This window comes from Haliotis rufescens, unplaced genomic scaffold (assembly GCF_023055435.1).
Source record: "Haliotis rufescens isolate VD_foot unplaced genomic scaffold, xgHalRufe1.0.p SCAF_15, whole genome shotgun sequence".
Taxonomy (NCBI): domain Eukaryota; kingdom Metazoa; phylum Mollusca; class Gastropoda; order Lepetellida; family Haliotidae; genus Haliotis; species Haliotis rufescens.
Genome location: NW_025963835.1, coordinates 9,251,534 through 9,271,592, shown reverse-complemented (window position 1 = coordinate 9,271,592; position 20,059 = coordinate 9,251,534). Strand labels below are relative to the sequence as shown.

Genomic DNA, 20,059 nt, shown 5'->3' with positions numbered 1-20,059 from the left:
GGTATTTCTGAAAGCTGCAGGGGTGCAGATGGAGGTGCAATTACAGCACAAGTGATGGGGGTCCCACCCAGACTTATTACGGCGACACTTACTATAACTTGGCATGTATTTGCAATAATAGCAGAGTGCAATCAATCACAATGCATCCCAGCCCGATTATAATCGTTTCCCCCAGCCATGTTGGTTTATGAAAATCAAATTAAAGCAAACAATGCGAAACACCACCACTTTAATAAACACTACTATTGCAAGAATATGTCAGTCATGAGGTACCAGGCCATCATAGAATACAGAATGCATGCCACAAAAAATGCGCGACCACGGCCAAAATTCAAAATAGCTACTTAAAACAAGAAAACGCCCGAGATTACCGTGGTGAAAAACCCCACAAGGATTCAGTGAAAAATGTGAGAGTTCAACACATGTCTTCCCTCTATGGGTGACAGCAGTAATGTGCTGATCTGTGATGTCACCCCTTCCGTGGTCACATGGGAGGTGTGTGATAGGGTTAGCCACTCAGCTAGTTGAAGCAACTTCTTCAGCAAGACCTCACACAGCTCTTTCTGTCTGTTAAGAACTATCAGCAAATGCATTACGGCCTGGTCACAATCAGGGGTCATATCTTTTAGACAAGCTTGTTTTTAGGAACTATATGGTTACTTACAGGATGAAAAGATGGTCATATGTACATTTTCATTTTGCAGTTGTACTATCTTGAAGTGATATAAAGTTCCTTCATCTTTCCATTTAGCATTACATCTTTTAGCCATGGCAATTGCCCCAAAACATGTGAATTATCTTCGTTATATTTTGCAGCCTAAATTTTCACTACCTTTGATGAAGTTTAATTGTTAGGATTCAAAACTGCATTATATGTTACTACATCAGCATAAAACAGTAGCAATCTCTCTTCAATTAAAGGTATATATTTCAATGTTGTACCTGAAAATTTGGCAAGTTGACACTTCCTTACAAGAAAGGTATTTATGTTACATTTTCTTGAATTTTACATACAATTTTGTGTCAACAAATTGTGCTCAAGCATTGCTGTTTTGTTCTTTTTGCCAACATTCGGAATACCAACTTTATGAAAAATGGCATGATTAACAGGTATGATCTTGGTCATGTAAGCAGGTGAGGATCAAACGTTGCTACTTTCTGCATAAGTTTTGTAGTGTCCGTAGCGCTATGGCTATTTAAGTACCAAACAACAGCTGACTGTGCTTTAATATATTTTCCAGGTTATCCCAAGCTACTAACCTCTGCTGGAGTTGTTTGAATTACCTAGCATAGACAACTGTGGCACAGGAAAACAAATGTCCATCGTCCTGTAGCGTCCATAGCCCCTATTTTTTACCTGTTTTTTACATTGAACAGTTCAGTTAATAACTCAACTGAAGGAGATATTTCATGTAATATGTAAACCTACACTTATCTGACTGTTTTCTTTTCTCTATTAAATTGGTTTTGAATATTTGGGACATTGTTATGTAGTGTCAGTAGCCCCAGATTTTTAGATGTTTAGATTTTGCTTTTTATTGAGTAGTTTATGAAGGAAAAAGTTGTCTATTTGACATTTAACATTAATTTCTGATCTTATGTTTGTCTCTTTACTAATTAGACACTTTGCAAAAGGTAGTGTCCGTAGCCCTAAATACAGTTGTTGGTTGGTTGGTTTGTTTGTTGTTTTACGCCGCATATTCCAGCTATATGACATTGGTCTGTAAATAAATCGGCTCTGGGCCAGACAATCCAGTGATTAATATCATGAGCATCGATCCACGCAATTGGGATCGATGACATGCATCAACCAAGTCAGCGAGCCTGACCACCCGATCTCGTTAGTCGCCTTTTACGACAAGCATAGTCGCCTTTTACGGCAAGCATGGGTTGCTGAAGACCTATCCTACCCCGGATCTTCACAGGTCCAAGGCAAGTGAGTTAGTTGCCTTGATATTTATCTTTGCACTCATTGATTTACAAGTTTGCCCTATACTACTATCTTGAAGCATGAAAGGATTTGATAAAACTTACTAGATATTGATTACCAGGTATTTTCAGAAGAGAAACTGGTACTTTTATTTTATCATATAATGGGTAGGTTTCTCGGCAGGATAAAGCCAATGGATAAAAACGATATCCGTTGGGGTCATATGCAGATAGAGATGCAAATATCAAAGGTCAAGTAGGGACTACTTTCACTGTTTATAAACAAACATGGCGTCGCCCTTGTCATTCGGCGATCGAGTTAGACTTAACCATCGGGAATCTGGATAAACTACAGGGATAATTGCTATCATTATCAAAAGAGCATGGTTTTAAGCCGCTTTTAGCAATGTTCCAGCAATATCACGACGGGGAACACCAGAAATATCTTCACACATTGTACCCATGTCAGGAATCGACCCCGGGTCTTCAGCGTGACAAGCGAAAGCTTTAACCACTAGGCTACCCGACCGCCCCAATTATCAAAAGAACGGTCTAATATACCGAAAATCAGTGTCTAACTGTGACGTAGCGAAGGCATTTCATAAGTTTTGGCAACTTTGGAGATATAAATTTCGAAACAATTTTGCGAGTGCACGAGGCTTAGCCAAGCAGGAGCAGTAGCCATATCTGTGCTTGTAGACCTCTGCGGCTTGAAACCTTCTCCACAAATTAAAATAGTTGGATTTGGCCAAAATATGTTTGAATTGTAACCTTGTTTCGTTTTGTCGCTGCGTGTACATCTGACTACACTTCTTAACGTTATGACAGGACAGACCGACTGTCAACAACGTCTGACCGTGGCCGTGACGTCTCATAGGCTAGGGTTAGAGTAGCTTCCCTTTGACAAAGGGCAGTTACTCTAGCGGACAGACCGATGGATTGCCGCGAAAGGCAATTAAAAACAATTGTTGTTTTGTGTATATGTTGCTTCGCCACTGTATAAGAAACAGATATCAGAACTATATTGGCTACTGTCACTGTCCGACTGACACATCACTTACCCTGTGACGTAATAAATATTAATGCGCGCATTCCAGGAAAACTCGCAATGTTTTGGTAATGTTTGTGAGAGAGGGAAAGTGATTTTGAAGCACAGAATTAAAGAATGACATTATATGATAAAGAGGTTATCATGCTTGTGTGTTTGGGGATGATAAATATCCTGTATTAGGAATAAACACTATGTATTTAGCGAGCCAAGGCTCGCTAAATACAATGTTTATTCCTAATGCAGGATATTTACCATCCCCAAACACATTCGCGTGATAACCATTTATTTATTTATGTTATTTTCAATCTTGTTTCGTCAGCTTTCTCAGACAGACACAAAGGCTGGTAACTTTTCCATAGGCCCTTTTGTGCCCAGTTAAATAGAAGACATACCTGCCCTCATTGTTTTGTTCAATAAACTGTCTATTTCAAGAGACTTTTTATATTTCTTCAGTGTTATATAGCATTGTGCAGTGTCCGTAGCACAAATGTTTATGATGAGTTTGAAACAAAACCGGATGAAAGTAAGAAAAACCCTTTTCAGGCATTAAAGTGCTGAAATAGACCTTTTATTTTCTTACACCACTAAGCACTTTAATTCAATAATTGCACTTGATTTTTCAACAAAAGTGCGACACAAATGTGACCAGGTCGATTAAGGAGTAATGCAGAATACGTTCAAAAAATAATGTGTGCACCACGTTCTGTAAAGTCATTTCATATGGTTTCCGAATTCTGCTCCAGAAACAAAATGTGACAGATGGAACCTGTTTCTATATCCCCTGCCAACTTTGTTGGGGCTGGGGATAACGTTCACTCCCATTATGACTATCATCATGATGACTACTGAAAAAAGAAGGGGCTAAAATGAGCCTACCTATGGAATAATGGATTACGATAGTCATCATCTGTGGGAATCCAAATGTGAAGTGTTAGCTTCATTGGTCCAGTGGAATCTGATGAGAAGATGTTTACGATGGCTAACAGACAAACAGGCCACAATACAAGCTCACCTGATAATCAGTCAGGCAAACTGAAACAAAACCTTAAAGCACATAGGCACACCACATAAGGCATATTGGGAAAAACATATTCCATATGTATACTCACCTCCATTAATATTTGCACTTATATTGGGAGGTATATGTTCATCTTTTGATCCTAATGCGAAATTAATTGCTGACGTTTGATGTAAGTGTTGAACTGAAGCTGGAAGTTGTGTTTTATGTGGAGATATTTGTCTTTGTTGCCCACTATGATCAGACACTGTTCTCCTGGGAGGCATTCCGGTGTTGCCCCGTCTATTATGAGGAGGGATATACCTGCAAAATAAAAATCATTGCAATCAATTATTGATCTCTCCACTAAAGTTTTAATGATTATTCACCTTCCATTATAATATAAAATTGTCTTAATAACCAAAAAATGAGATAGTCTTGAGAAGTTAAAAAACAATGGCAGTGGCTAAAAGAAACAAACAATCAACATCATCTGTACAAGTTCGAGTACTTTTCTGCCCTAATATGGAGGTCGAACAACTATCTTTCTTTGTTCCAGAACCATTGAATGTACCATGTAGTATTTACTGACATTGTTGAAATGTTGACAATGGGCTTAATGTTGCTTTTAACAGTTTTCCAATTATATTACAGTATGTCATCTTAATGTGGGAGGAATGCCCTAAGGGATGCAGGTCTCAGACGTTTACCACCTTGGTGAAACCAACGAGCACAAGTGGTATGGTGTTGACAAACCTAGAAACATAATCCAGAAGCCAAAAGAATGTAAAAAGGAACATTATTAATCGGGGGGGGGGGGGACTATAACTATGTAGGTACACAAGAAGACAAAGTCATCTCTATCCCTTGTCCTTGTAAGGATGACTGCGGACTGAACGATTTTCTCTTTTCTTTAAATATATTCAATACCTTCAAAGGCCGTGAAGTATTGGTGTTTTTCAACAGAGCTTTTCATTTGATCACTGTTACACATAATATTTGAGAAAAACTTTCAATTATTTTTCTGTAACAAAATAGCAAAAAATAAACAAAGAAAACATTCCTGATTTGAAATGTGTGACCAACCATGAAATAAGGGACTGTATGGGTAAAAATAATCATATTTTGCTTTCCCATTATATTATAAGACTATAGTTTCTTAGGATCACAAAAATACAATTCACAAGCTTCAACTCATATTTACATGGCACCAAATATTTGGACTCATTTTCTGTGAAGTCCCATTTTGCAGATTTATAACTGTTTATGTAATAATTGCAGTTTTTAGATGTGTCTGATTAATTGAAAGTACACATGTGCGCTGAAATGTTTTGAAATAATGTTTGTACAGTCTGCACACATGGCAATTTTTATTGAAGTAAGCTGACGTCAAACGTCTTTATGACATCACAGCACAATTGCATCCTAGCCAGTAAGGTCCCTTTTCTCCTCGTGGGTCACATATGACGCCTTGTAACACAATCAAAAGAAACACAATCAATAGGGTTGACTATTGGGTCCATTTCCACATTTGCAAATGGATTTTAACAGTACCTCACACTATTGCAATAGTATTGTGACAGTACAAAACCAGCTTTAAGGCCTGATAATAAACAGCGTTAGAAATTTGCACTCGTCACATCGTCCTTGCCAAATGGCCCAATAGTTAAGGTATCATAGGAACCTGTAGAAATTTGCCCATTTTGTTTTGCTGTGTGTCATGAGGACTAATGGACTGAAACTGTCTATTTCTGATGAAGTACTGGCGACACTGTGAAAGTCAACTGTTTTCCTAACTGGCGCAACTCAAACCAGAGAGAGGTAACTTTAATCTGGAGTTGACATTATCCTTGCAAAGTAACACATGGCAGGTTTGAACATCGCCAGTAAAGTTTTTTAGGCATAATTTATGTTATATTTACAACTAATTGAGACTATTGAGACTAATGATTGTTATGCATACTATTGACATTGCTGTTGGCGTTTGCAAATTCCTATTGATATAGTACAATCGAGGAGCAAAAAAATGCAATACATCGATTGTTTGATGTATTGTTATACTCCTCGTAGTCAACCAAGTAGCCTCGCCTGACCACCCCACTTCATTTAGTTGCACCACAAAAACAAGCATATTTTGCTGAGGACCTACTTTAGCTGTAATTATAACAGGATTATATGATGTATGATACAATGATTCCTCAATATACTGCTGCCATCGGGGTCCAAGATCTCAACCCCATGTTCTAGGAAAGAGAGTTATGTAGATGTTCATTGCTGATGATCAGTACATTATGTAATGATGGTAGTTATGATTCAAAATGCACGTGTAAAAAAATAAAAACAATTATTAGTGTAAATGAATCAAAGTACAGAGTAATATTTTACGCCTGGATGTTACACATGTATGATGTATGATACATGTATCTCAGATGCTTACAAAATTTCATGAAGAAATATTGAATGATTTAGGAGTAACCTTCCGCACCCAAGTCCAAATTGTTATTGCTTTAGAAATCAAAAACTTCAAAACTTCCTGATTACCAAAAGGCATGGGTTAAGTGCATGAAGCATGTGCATACAAAGTTTCAAGAAGAAATATTAATGGTTTACAAGTTATGCTCAGGAAACAAAATGTATCAGATGGACGAGGGCCATGGCCAGAGGAGGAAACAAGAAGGCTCTGAATGTTTCTGTTTCAGCTTTCTGTGCCTTATGGTTCTCAAGGATAAGGTTTATAAACTGTTTGTAAAGTGTGTATTGGGAAGGTAAACATTCTGTACAAGGAATAAATATTGTATTTAGAGAGCATTGGCGACTCAAATATATGGTTTTTATATTTAATGTCTGAAAACACACAAGTCCTTATCATGTGACGTCATTCCTAAAATACTATCGACAAGAAAAGTATTCTAATCTCTAACGAATGGTGCCAAAACACAATGTTTTTCAAATTTTCCTGAAATGTGTGCACTGACATATTAAGTCACGACTCACAAGGTCAATGATTGATCAGTCTAACAGTCAAAAGATGTAAAATAGTTTGAAATTTGTTTTTTAGATGGTGACCTGTCAAACATTAAGTCAACACAACAAGAGCCTACACATTTTTTTTCATGACAGGGCAACAATTCCTTGATATCCTCTCACACTTTACAGAAATATTGCAAAGAAAGCCACCAAATGTATCCCAAAATTGCAACATCTCAAATTTGAATTGGTTTGACCAGCATTGTAAATTTGGTTTAAAGCCGCAGCCACATAAAAATAGTTCATAATTTTAGGAAGCTACTAGTCATATCATTCATTTAATAAATCTATGACCTTTTGCAATATCTGAAATACGTATTTCAATTTATATTTTATTGATAGATTAAAAAGTTATTCACTATTTCTCGCAATGTTATTGAAAATACAATTCTCGAACACACACTTCAACAACGGGTCCACATCAAACATGTCAAAGAGCAAAAGAAAGACGTGTCAAGCAAATCTTTTAATATATTGCATAAAGTAATAAATAATAATAATATAAAAGAAATAATATCTGAAAGTTGTCAAACTTACATCAAAGTTATTATTTTGTGCAATCTTTTTGTGTGATCACACATCATGTAAGTCAAATGACACGATGTTCAATGCCAAAGTATATGCATAAAAAATCTTTGTCACAGCTTGTAACCTGGCACAATACATCCATGAAGTTTCATATTTGTAACATAGATTGCAATTTCCTGCTTAAAACGTTCAGAATAACATGATTTAACCAAAACCTTTCTGAAATTCATCATGCTTGAGAATGGTACCATTGCTGTAATTTGATTGGCTGCCTTAGGTCACATGCTTACATTTGACCAATCATGAACATTGAAGCAGAGTTCAGCAAGAAAAGGTTATTGGAAACCATTTCTGTCCAATAAATGTTACAGTTACAAAGAGACTCCAGTAGAGGTTTCTATCATATAGGGAATGAAATAAGCTTTCTGAAAATGCCTGACATCCAAGGAATCGATGCACGTGTTATTCATACTAAGCTTTGAAAACAGAGGTATTTCCTCATGTTACTGAGAGGACAGCCACTGTCATCGGGAAATGGGTGATGACAGATACTATTTAAAATTCTTTTTAAAATAATTTTCTGATTACATAAACAATGAAAACAAGAGTCATCAGAAAGATGACATATCCCCCCGGCAGCTGTCTGTAAAGTAACCACTAGTAAATGTGCAATTCTGTATGTAATGAGTCAACAGTTGAATGTTCTTTAAGAAGCATACATTGTTTACCCACTGAATGGTTTTTCGAATTCTGGCCCGGAAACAAACCCGTTCCCCAATGGAGTCTAGGTTCAACAAAAATTCGTAAAAATAATAATATCAAAAGGCACCACTTCAGTATGTGCCTGATAGCTTTGCCAAGTTTCGATCAAATACACTGAATGGTTTTTGAATTCTGCCCCGGAAACGAACCCCATCCCCAATTGAGTTTATGTCCAACTTCATTCCATAAAAATTTAAAAAAATTAAAATTAGAAAAATCCCAAAATATCAAAAGGCACCACTTCAGTATGTGCCTGATAGCTTTGCCAAGTTTCGATCAAATACACTGAATGGTTTTCGAATTCTGCCCCGGAAACGAACCCCATCCCCAATTGAGTTTATGTCCAACTTCATTCCATAGAAATTTAAAAAAATAAAAATTAGAAAAATCCCAAAATATCAAAAGGCACCACTTCAGTATGTGCCTGATAGCTTTGCCAAGTTTCAATCAAATACACTGAATGGTTTTCGAATTCTGCCCCGGAAAAGGAAATGATTACGGACAGACAGACGGACAGACAGACTGGCTGATCGCTATATCCCCCCGCATTATATGCCGGGGGGATAACAAGTGTATAGTTGACAAAGTCATCTATATCCCCCGCCCATTTTAACACGTTATGGTCCCAAACCAGGTAACTGACCCAACATTTCTCTTAGCCCATGTCAAAATAGCTGCAATGGAATTTCTAAAATAAACATTTCTAAAACTCCTTAATATCAAATGGCACTAGTTCAGTATGCGCTTTATGTATAGACATGCAATGTTTGGCAAGGAAATATTTAACAGTATATTTGTTATACTCCTTAAGTAAACCAATCCTATATTAAAACTATCCAACTTGTTGTCATGGAAACAAACAATAAAAAATTATAAAAGTGCTATAAATCAAAAGGCACCAGTTCAGTATGTGCCTGGTAGACATGCAAAGTTTTGTAAGAAAGTATTTAACGGTTTTTGAGTTACGCTCTGGAAACGAACACCACCCCTGTAGAACCTAAGTCCAACTTATTGCCATGGAAACGTGAAAAATAAAAATTTCTAAAATTCCTAAATAGCAAGAGGCACCAGTTCAGTATGTGCCTAGTAGACATGCAAAGTTTTGTAAGAAAGTATTTAACAGTTTTTGAGTTATGCTCCGGAAACGAACACCACCCTTATAGAACCTAAGTCCTACTTTTTGCCATGGAAACGTAAAAATAAAAATTTATAAAACTCCTAAATAGCAAAAGGCACCAGTTCAGTATGTGCCTGGTAGACATGCAAAGTTTTGTAAGAAATTATTTAATGGTTTTTGAGTGACGCTCCGGAAACGAACAGCACCCTTATAGAACCTAAGTCCAACTTCTTGCCATGGAAACGTAAAAAATAAAAAATTATAAAACTCCTAAATAGCAAAAGGCACCAGTTCAGTATGGGTATGGTAAACATGCAAAGTTTTGTAAGAAATTATTTAACGGTTTTTGAGTTACGCTCCGGAAACGAACAGCACCCTTATAGAACCTAAGTCCAACTTGTTGCCATGGAAACGTAAAAAATAAAAATTTATAACTTCGTTGGGGCGGGGGATAATAAAAAAGAAATAGGTAAGTGGATATTATGAAATCTTATATTTGGCGAAAATCATCATTATGAATGTGTTAGCTTATTTTTTATATACATCTGAAACGAACTTAATTTAGTTGTAAATGCATTGTTTAAATAATGTAACTTTCATATGTACTAACAGTATTATGATACCTACTTGTCAGGATGACGAGATCTGATTGGTCCACGTGATCTTGATAAAATACTGTGTACCTGCCTTGGAGGGTAATAAATTTCTCAGTGGGGAAATAAATCTCTTATACCCCGCCATGAGCACTACAGGCTGCACGTGGATTTCTGAGAGGCAGAATAAAGCCCTTATACCCCAGTTCAAAGCAAAAACCTGCACGCTTTTTCCAAGTCAATTGAAGTCATGTCACATAACCTCAGCTGAATTGAACAGCTGTTTTCTATCAAAGTTGAATTTGTGTTGATTCATTCACAATGTCACATTAAAACACGTTGGTAAGATAAATTCATTGTAGCAGGATCCCTGGTTAGGTTTTATACCACTTGCCTTCTAATGTGGGACACATAAAACCATGTACCCCTCGTGATCATGCTACAAGTTATAGGATTAGACCTGTCAAATGGTGTACCGGTATAACATGTGGTAGCAAAGATGCTTTGCAAGCAGATAATTTCCTTGATAAATGAAGGCTTCATCTATCACACAAGAGTCTCTGGAAACTCGGTGTCACAACAGTAAACACTTCTGGTTGACTGGTATTGAAAGAGTTTAGGCACAATCATAAGCATTCCAATTTGCATGTGGCTGCTAATAAAACAGAAATTTAGGAACAATCTTCAATTTGTGTTGGACCAAGTGAATTCGTTGATTATGAAAAAAATTATTCAGAAGATGGTTTAAGGAGACAACATTCTGATCCAACATTGCTTATAATGGAGACAAAAGCATAAGCTGTGAGCCAAAAGAATCAAAGTGGGGTATTTTTTTGACTGATAGCAATACAATCAAATGGATTAATGAGAATGGGGCCACATTCAGCACCAACAGCTGCATACTTACTTTCCAGAACCATTTCCTGCCTGTCCTCTCATCTCTGAAGGTCGCAAAACAGCACTAAACTTTGCTTCTTCTTCTCCATCTCCATTTTCCAGATCTATTCTGGCCTTGTACTCTTCACTTCTTTCAATTTCTTTGGCTATCCTAGCTGCCTCTTCTTCACGTTGCTTATATTCTTTGGTATCTTTTTTTTCTAGTTGGGTTCTTCAGAAACACAAGACACCAACATAAGCATGATATTCATTCATATTAATCATCATACCTACTTCAGAAAGGAGGATTTGCTAAAATAACATATTTTACATGGGCCCTACAGCTACAATGATTTTCATGAATTTCAGAGTTAGATGTATTTGCTATTAATAGGACAACACTGTCAAAAGCAAGAAATGCTGCAGTCAGTATTGACTTTCAATTTTGACAAGAAGTTTCCTCATTTCTCCATCCATGAAGGCAAAGTTAACCAACAGATGTCTTATTGTGAAAAAGGGGCAGTTAACACACATTTCACAGCATTTTTAGTTTCTGCCTGATTCAATCTTTATTTCAGAAATACTGAAAGGCAATTGGCCTAAAGTACATATCTTTGTGGATAGTGGGTGGACATACTGATTTCTACTTTTACTAAGTCAATCATCTTATCATTTCTAAAATTCATTGCATGGAATATGTACGCAGTCAAAGGCTTCAGTACATTAATATTTGTAGAAGACATTATTCATTAAACTTAAATATCTTTGGAAATTGGTACATTGATGGGTGTAGGTATGCAATTCGTAAATTCTGATAAAATGGACAAATGAGAACAAAATTAGCTTAAGATTACACATTTTTACATGACCTAATGTCCTTGAAGATTTTGGAATATCTTCCTGATTCAATATTTAATTCATGTCATGAGCATCTGAATCTAGAAAATGCAATTCTATATTTGTACAAGAGTGGTTTCAAAAGATAAAAAGTAACCTTTGTCAGTGGATGCGTTTTGCACAGAGCTTAACTCAAACGAAAAGCTTCAAAATATTTTCCTGGCTAAAACAAATAATGACAATCCCCAAGTTGATGCGTATCATGTTTTTATGTACAGAGATGTCCCCTTTTTCATAGATATAGAAATAGACATCAGCACGTCATGGATTCTATAACAAGATGAAAAAACTGATTATTGTGAAAAATTGTCAGTGATTGTGTTTTAATATAGCAATTGCAAAGGGCAATTCATACCCTGACCACGTCATTGCTCACTCACTCACTCATTGAAATATGACACAATAGATGGTAGCAGGGTGCGGGATGGCATTTCACATCCATGCGTGCACAAATGTACATGCGCGCACGCATACAGAGTCTGCGTCTTTAGCCACGAGTTAGAAGCCTGAATCTTTCAAATTCTGTTCGGTAGAGTAAACTCAGATAAAAATGTTCATTTCATAACACTAAAATGTAAGCAACATGATGCTAAGAGACAATTTCAGTTGACTCAAATGTTTTTACCCCAGACTACATATAGAGAAAAGAGTTTGGTAGGCAAAAGTAAAACATTGTCATCAGAATTTTGGATGCCCTGTGGCATTACATTTTTGGAACAGACCACATTACGTAAATTTCAGATACAAACTTGTTCCGAGCTTCAGAATACTTTCCTTTTCGATTAAAACATAGAATATGCATGGAATAGGATGTCTACACCCATCGAGAATCAGTTTGAGGGGTCGTGAATTTCAGTTCTATGGAGTACTGATGTCGATAAAGTCATTTCCAATATTTTTCTGATGAAAAGCATAAATTTTATTTAGACACCAATGGTTTTTCTTTGATCCAAAAAATAAAATCATATTACACAACAGTTTAAGTTGTACAATGAACTTGCAATTCTAAGAATTACAACATGATCAGCAGGTTATTCTTGTAGGTATTCAAGGAGTGTGCAAATATTAATTAATAAAATTGTAAGTGTTTTTTACAAAGATTCATAGATCATTTCTGAAGAAAACTATGAAGCCTTTGCAAAATATTCAAAACATTATAACTTTTGACTGGATGGTCAGATCTTTAAAAAAGAAAGAAAAGAGGGTATAGTGTGGAAATCATGAGTAACAACTTCTATGTTAATTTCATTAACCATAGAAACAATAATTTTGCAAATATTGGCAAATATCCACACAAAAAAAACTGGGATCATCGGTCCAATAAGCTAAGAGAGGCTAACAAATAGACAATATCAGAATTATGGAAATTGTTCTGGCTCTGACGTGTACATTCTAACTTTGCCCTCTTGCACTTGCAGAGAGAGTAGGTACTTGTGAAAGTGCACTTCACATCCAGATGGAGTACATTTCCAAGGGCCCACGTGGTCCAAATGGGAAGCAGCTTTGCGCCCTCTTCTTCCATCCATGATCACCATCATTGGGACGAGTTCAACATCATTTTCCTCATGACGATGTTTGGAATTGAGCATGGACAACCGATGCAAATTCTTCCATGAAGGATGGTACTTTGTGCATGAACCTGCAGCAGAATCGCTTCCACTTAAACTTGAAAGAAGTGCTGTCGGATCCTTTGAATGCATGAAAGAGGACCATGGCTTTGTACATTACTGTGGATAGGTTTGTAGCAATGGTGTTCAAGGAGATCACTGATGTGATGGAAATTATTCAGAAGAAAACCGCTGTCATATTGCTGAAATATTGCTGAGTGCGGTGACAATAAATAAACAAAAAAACGAAACTCAGAAGAATTTCTACAATATCTGTGTCTCCAGTATGAATCATCCCAAGTGAAGGTGCTTGGAGGGCGAGGAGAAGATGTACTGAACGAACACGTGAGTCTGCTGCCTCCTTTGATTGACAGCGCATCATACTGGTTCAAGACAATGTCTAATCTTGTTGATCGTTTCATGTTATGGCAAACTCTTAGGCAGAATGCCTTGTCGAAATAGGAATCAAAGGTTTTGTTTATCAGTGCACCACCATCAACAACAATAAAGTCTGGTGCTACTAGCTCTTCGTCAACAGAAGCGGAGCTACTCGCATTTGTTGCTTCCATGATGTACACAAACAAATCTGACTTTGGCAGGGCAGGTATGCATGGCGACGATTCATGGCTAAAAGACTCCTCCAAATCCCCTCCACAAATGTTTAGCCCTATAAAAGCTTGCCCATAGAGCTCTGCATGATGTTTGAAATACTGCACTCCAAGCTTTATAGCTGTCTTCTTCATAATTCTTTTTTTCATGAAACAACATCAAGTTGTGTCGCTTGATCGATGCTGTCGGAAGTGTTTGATTTGATTCAAGAACTCTCCTTTTGAAGTTATTGTACTGGTCGTCCCGAAGAACAGAAACAACTCCAAGAACAGATACTGCAGCAAATTCACATACCTTGTTGTCTAATGTAACCTTCAAAGACATCCTCAAAGGGATTCCCCTTGCTCAATTATGCCTTTATAAGGTCTTTGACATGGCATTGAAATCAGTGCTGTGTGCGAAACTCTTTACTCATGATGAGATAGCTCTTTATCATCATTATTGTCGCTTACATATGTGAATTCCTTAATGACACAGCAAATTTCCGGCCAGTCACAATGCAGCTTTATAGCAACGTAGCGTTCTCTATGAGACCAATCATGCCACCAGCTCCTTTCACCCTTTTGTTGGCCTGTGCATGTCCTTGATCAATTAGTAAGGATGGGAAACGGTGATTGTTTCGAGTTATTGTCCAGTGTTTCGTGTCATACTCTTCCCGGATGCCTTCTGGGAGACTTTCAAGGTATCTAATGAGAATTGGAAGCCACCTTGCATAATTCTGATGATCGAAAGCAAAATACAGGCACAAGGGTATTGACCATGAGCTAGTACTTCCGTTTATATTGAATATGATCTGTTGGTACTTTGGCACTAGCAGCCAGAATTTGAATGTTGGGTTTTCTTGAGAAGCTAGATTTACCCAATCCTCAAGAGCCATCTCGGTTCCACTGTTCCTATAGGCTCACTTGAGTACTTCAGCAGTAACTTGTTCTCATTGCATTATTTAAGAAAAGCTGTAGATGCTGCTTGGGTTGGGTAGAGGTGCGCTGTAGCTTTTCTCACCAGTTCCATCCCATGTCAAATCATTTCTAGAGTGGCCGCTTTTTGATGAAAAAGTTGCAGAACAGCTTCAATGCTTTTATCTGGTTGTCCAACAGAATCTGATCGAGCAGCTAGAAGAAAAACCACATCGCTGGAGTCCCACTTTCGGTACCAGAATCCATGAACAGAGCATCATTTTCTGCAGTCTTCCACTCTTCTAAGCAAATCTACTCATTGCCACTGGATGCACTTTACAGGAGCTTGGCTGACAAGATTACGGCCCACAGATGATACAAATGCATAAGAATGAGGCAGGATGGATTCACTATTGCCTGCTTCTGTTTCTGTGAAGGAAAATGAAAAATTGAAATCCCACTTCCATGGAAGGATGAGCTTGCAGCGCATGATGAAGGATTATGATCCAAGTTATCCAGGGCTGCAGCTGAGAAAATGAGCTTTTGCAAATTTGTAGGACAGACTATATCAATGTAGTTCATTGTTTGATTTGCAATTGCCTGTGCGAAACTAATTTCAATTGTGAGGACTTTTTTGTATGATATGCTTAAAACATATTTGTGAAGGAGGTCTACCTACATCTTATTCAAGAATGCAGTTTAAGAAGCAAGGAACACTGCCAGTGGAGGCTCACAATTCAATTTCTAAGACAGAGAACTTATATTTAGCATGGCCACAGACCCACATTGAGGATCTCCCAGTAATTTTTGTTGACAAAATAAAATACTTCATACGGGGAGGAACAGATGTTGGGAAAGGAACCAAACTTTAATGGAGTGTCATGATCAAGAACAGATTTACAGAGAATCGATGCCGTCATAAGTAATGTATTTCCTCATCTTGCATTTAAGTTGCCTCTGATATCATCTTTCTGGCCATCTTGGAAAAAACAATGAAAACTCTGTGTCGGATACCTTTCTCTGCAGTCAACTTAGTGAAGTGTTCGAGAACAGTTTCCTTTCAACATGCTAGGTTCACCCCGTCTTCTGGATTCCATGTTGTCCTAATCTCTTTGTCATCATATCTGGTAGATCTTGCAAAGCAAAAATTCTATGACCTCCACTGACTCCTTCCTTTATGAATTGAAGCAACTCCTTTTTTAGTGTAATGTTAAATTGCTTGTAATGTCGGGATAATCCTATATAGCAATTCGGGTGGTAGTAGGCTCATATGGCAAGTAAAACGCCATCTGCAAGGAGCAACACTTTGCAGTCTCCCCCAGTGTGACTCCCATGTCATGTATCAGCATGATTCATCTGCACGGATTCTTCATAAGGAAATTCTGGGTGGAGAGGCACCAATTCTGAACTGACATGCATGTTTGCTGAGTAAGCTGCCTTTCCTCGGTTTGTGACTGGATTCACAAGAGGACAAAAAGCCATTCTTCAGTTTGTTTTTGGCACAAAATGCACAACTGTTATGCCGTTGTCTTATCCACATCTCACATATGACCTTGAAAGACACACAACAAATAACACTATGACTGCCACAATCAAATAACTGTTTCAATGAATAAAAATGTTGGCTCGAATTGACTAACACATCTTATCACCACGAGGGTATGAGCGTAAGTGCTCATACAAGATCAAAGAAAATGAAACGTTCCAGCAAATGGCCTTACATCTTCCATGAAGTAATCTGCATTTCAGCTAACAGTAAATAACAGTTCAAAAACATTTGCACATTATTCAAAATCACTGTCTGGAAAAAATTGCTATTTCCAAATTCATCTACCCTGCCCAAATTTGTGTCATTACTCCTTGCAAGTTTTGCATTTGTATGAAATTCTATGAAAGATAATCCAATCATGTTTTTCATAAATATTTTTACTTACTTGCCCATAAATTAAATTGCATAGACAACAATAACACCATTGTAGATTTACTAGGAAAGAAGTCATAAAGTTTAATGTGAAAAAAGTCTCAAAATTGGCAGTCATCTTTAATTTGTGGCCTACTATATTATTCAAAACATTTATAGTTTGACTAGTTCATTCCATACGTAGAGAATGGGCTTATATACATATACCATGGTATGTTGAAGTGGTGTTAGAACAGTTTATTTGACATTTGTAAATATGTCAAAAGTAGTAGATATGTAGACAATACTTCCCACTCCATGTTTACCCCATAGCATGAAAGAATCTTTATTTTCCTTGAAACACATTTGCAAACAAATATTTAAAACATCTAAAACTAGCCATGGGAACCATTTTCTGATGTTTATCCTACGATAATACTTCGTGACAATCACACAACCTGATGAAAGAATCTGTATTATATTTGTAGCACATTTTCAAAGTCTTGATAAAGATACTTAAGGGCTTTCAAGTTCTGCTCTCACAAAAACAGCAAGACCATTTCAGTCCAATTTGTGGAAAAAGAGGTAAATATTACTAAAAAATTCAAAATAAAGGTGCCATGATTGACAAACCTGGCATGTTTTGTAAAAGAATATTTCATGATTTTCGAGCTCTACTCTGAAAATGACATCCAGCCCCATCTCAAGAAAAAGGTCCCATTATTTTCATGGAATCGGAGAGAAATAAAACTGCAAAGAAAATTACTGTATATCACCGTCTATAAAGTGACCCCAACTATAAGGCGACACCCCTGTACAAGTCTTCAAAATCGATGCTAATTCATGTACCCCGTCTTTTGATCAGAATGAAGCATATCACAATTCCTACATTTGCAATAAAAATGAGTTTGCCTTCTCCAGAAGAAATTACATTGTATCCCTTCAGCGAATTCAGGGAAATGAACAGATCATAACAATTAAACTTGGTCAGTACAAATTTGAAATTTGAGATAAAACATCGCTAGACATGATAATTTACCAATTAAATTGTATTCCGATTCTGAGACACATTGTTTTAAATTTAGAGATTAAGATTACCGAGTATATTGTCTCATAAACTAAACTGAAAGCAGCCAACAGCTGTACACACGTTTTCTTGGAATCTACTGGTGTTAAGGTTAAAAATTACCCAATAATATAACTTAAAAGAATTTTGATACATTGATCAGAAGAATTGTACCTTAAACTATTATAATACCAGAAACAAGTTATTCCAATATCATATTATTTTAGTTGCAGCTTTACTGTATATATTTGAAATGAATTAATAACCACAAGCATAGCACTTTGGAACAGCTATTGACAGATATAGTTTCATATGGAACAATTTGACCAATCACTGTCCATGCTCCTATGCTTTAACTTTATGTTAACATATAATAACAAACTACAACAAATATGACTTTCAGCGAGTCAATGTATGGCATTTATGCTACATATATATCCATTCTCTATCCACTAAAGTTCATTTCAAGGTGTTAATAGTGGTAATCTGACCGTGGTTGCTGGAAATAACAGTGAGTTGTGCGAACTACCGATCACTACACAACACCATTTCGCCAATATGAAAGTAAACAATATTGAATGAAATTTTGAATAAAATTAACAAAATAGATGACAAACAGAAGTCAATGTATACAATGAATACTTTTTATAACCAGACAGTGTAATTACCGTATTTTCTTGAGTATAGTGCGCACATTTTTTCGAAAAAACACAGCTGTGTAGAAGGGGGTGCACATTATACACGAATTATGAGTTTGGATGTTTTTTCCCCCAATGGAAAGACATTACCGTGAGCAAGAAACACCGGAAATACCATGTCAACATATCCATACTGAAGTACGCAAAATAATCATGTAATTACCCTGTCTGGCTATAAAAAATTGTTCTTTGTATATCTGGACTTATGTTTGTAACTTATTTCATTAATTTTATTCAAAATTCCTTTTAATATTATTTTTATTAATTTCGGCGAAATCGTGTGTGAAGCGATCGGAAGATCGCACAACTCACCGTTATTAACAGCAACCACGGTCAGAATACCGCTATTGACGCCTTGAAACAAACTTTAGTTGACAGAGAATGGATACATATATCATAAATGACATACTTTGACTCGTTAAAAGTCATATTTGTTTTTGTTTGACGATTCTATGTCAACACGTAATTCTCGCGATCACGTGCGCGGGAGCCTTGGCGGTGACTGGTCAGACTGGTTCCATGTAAAAAATAATACCCGGGAATAGCGATCAGCTGCTTCGCTTAGGGTTATTATTATTTTAAATATGTTTAGTAAAGGCTGCATATAATTAAGAACATAATGGAATATATTATTCCTGATTAAAAAAAATAGTTTCAGATACAATAATTGTTGCCGATCCTTGCATTAAAAATCCTATAAAGTTATATCATTGGGTGTGTCTTGACTGAATCACCGGTCGATTCCAAGAAAACGTGTGTACAGCTGATTGCTGTTTCCGGCTTAGTTTACGAGAAAATACACAAGGTAATCTTTATCCCTAGATATAAAACAATGCCTAGCAGAACAATAAATACTATTTAAACGGTAAATCAACATGTCTGGTGATTTTTTATCTCAAATTTCGAATTTGTACTGACAAAGTTTCTCAGCACCCGTTCGTTTGCCGGACTTCGTTGAAAGGGTACGGTGTAAATTTTTTCTGCGCATAATATTCAAATTTCTTTTTTTCCAAAATATTGAACCCGCTAGAGGGGGGTGCGCATTATACATGGGTGCGCACTATACTCAAGAAAATACGGTATATGATCAATTTGTGTACTTTAGTTCAGATCTATTGACATGGTATTTCCGGTGTTACGTGCTCACAGTAATGTCTTTGTGTTGGGGGAAAAAACATAAAAACTCTTCAACCCTGTGCATAAGATCATCCCCCTTGAAAAAACCCTAATTCTAGGTACGAAAAACTTAACTTACACACAGCAATATACGGTAAATAGCATAAGGCACCACTTCAGGATCCATTTCATATACGAGGGTTGTTCAATAAGTTTTGCAACTCGGGCATTTGTATTTACACAAATAATGACACAACTTGTGGCAGGTGTGACACTAGTTGTAACATCAGGTCGACACATGTCATAACATGTTCCTGACACAAGAATAAGTTAGATGTGATGGCTTCATTCACCGAAGGGTGATCACAATCGTGGATTCTCTCACACATG

At 36.8% G+C, this 20,059-nt stretch overlaps 1 protein-coding gene across 2 annotated transcripts in view; it reads right to left on the bottom strand.

The window, feature by feature from the left end:
• The window catches only part of LOC124147155 (ataxin-2-like protein), a 154,755-nt gene that overhangs the window by 89,346 nt on the left and 45,350 nt on the right, over nt 1-20,059 (bottom strand). For both annotated transcript variants that reach the window (XM_046517765.1, XM_046517766.1), the window contains exons 8-9: nt 10,912-11,112; nt 4,090-4,301 (exon numbers count right to left, since the gene is read on the bottom strand). In XM_046517765.1, coding sequence (XP_046373721.1) covers nt 4,090-4,301; nt 10,912-11,112 — 413 coding nt within the window. The remainder of the gene's footprint in view (nt 1-4,089; nt 4,302-10,911; nt 11,113-20,059) is intronic.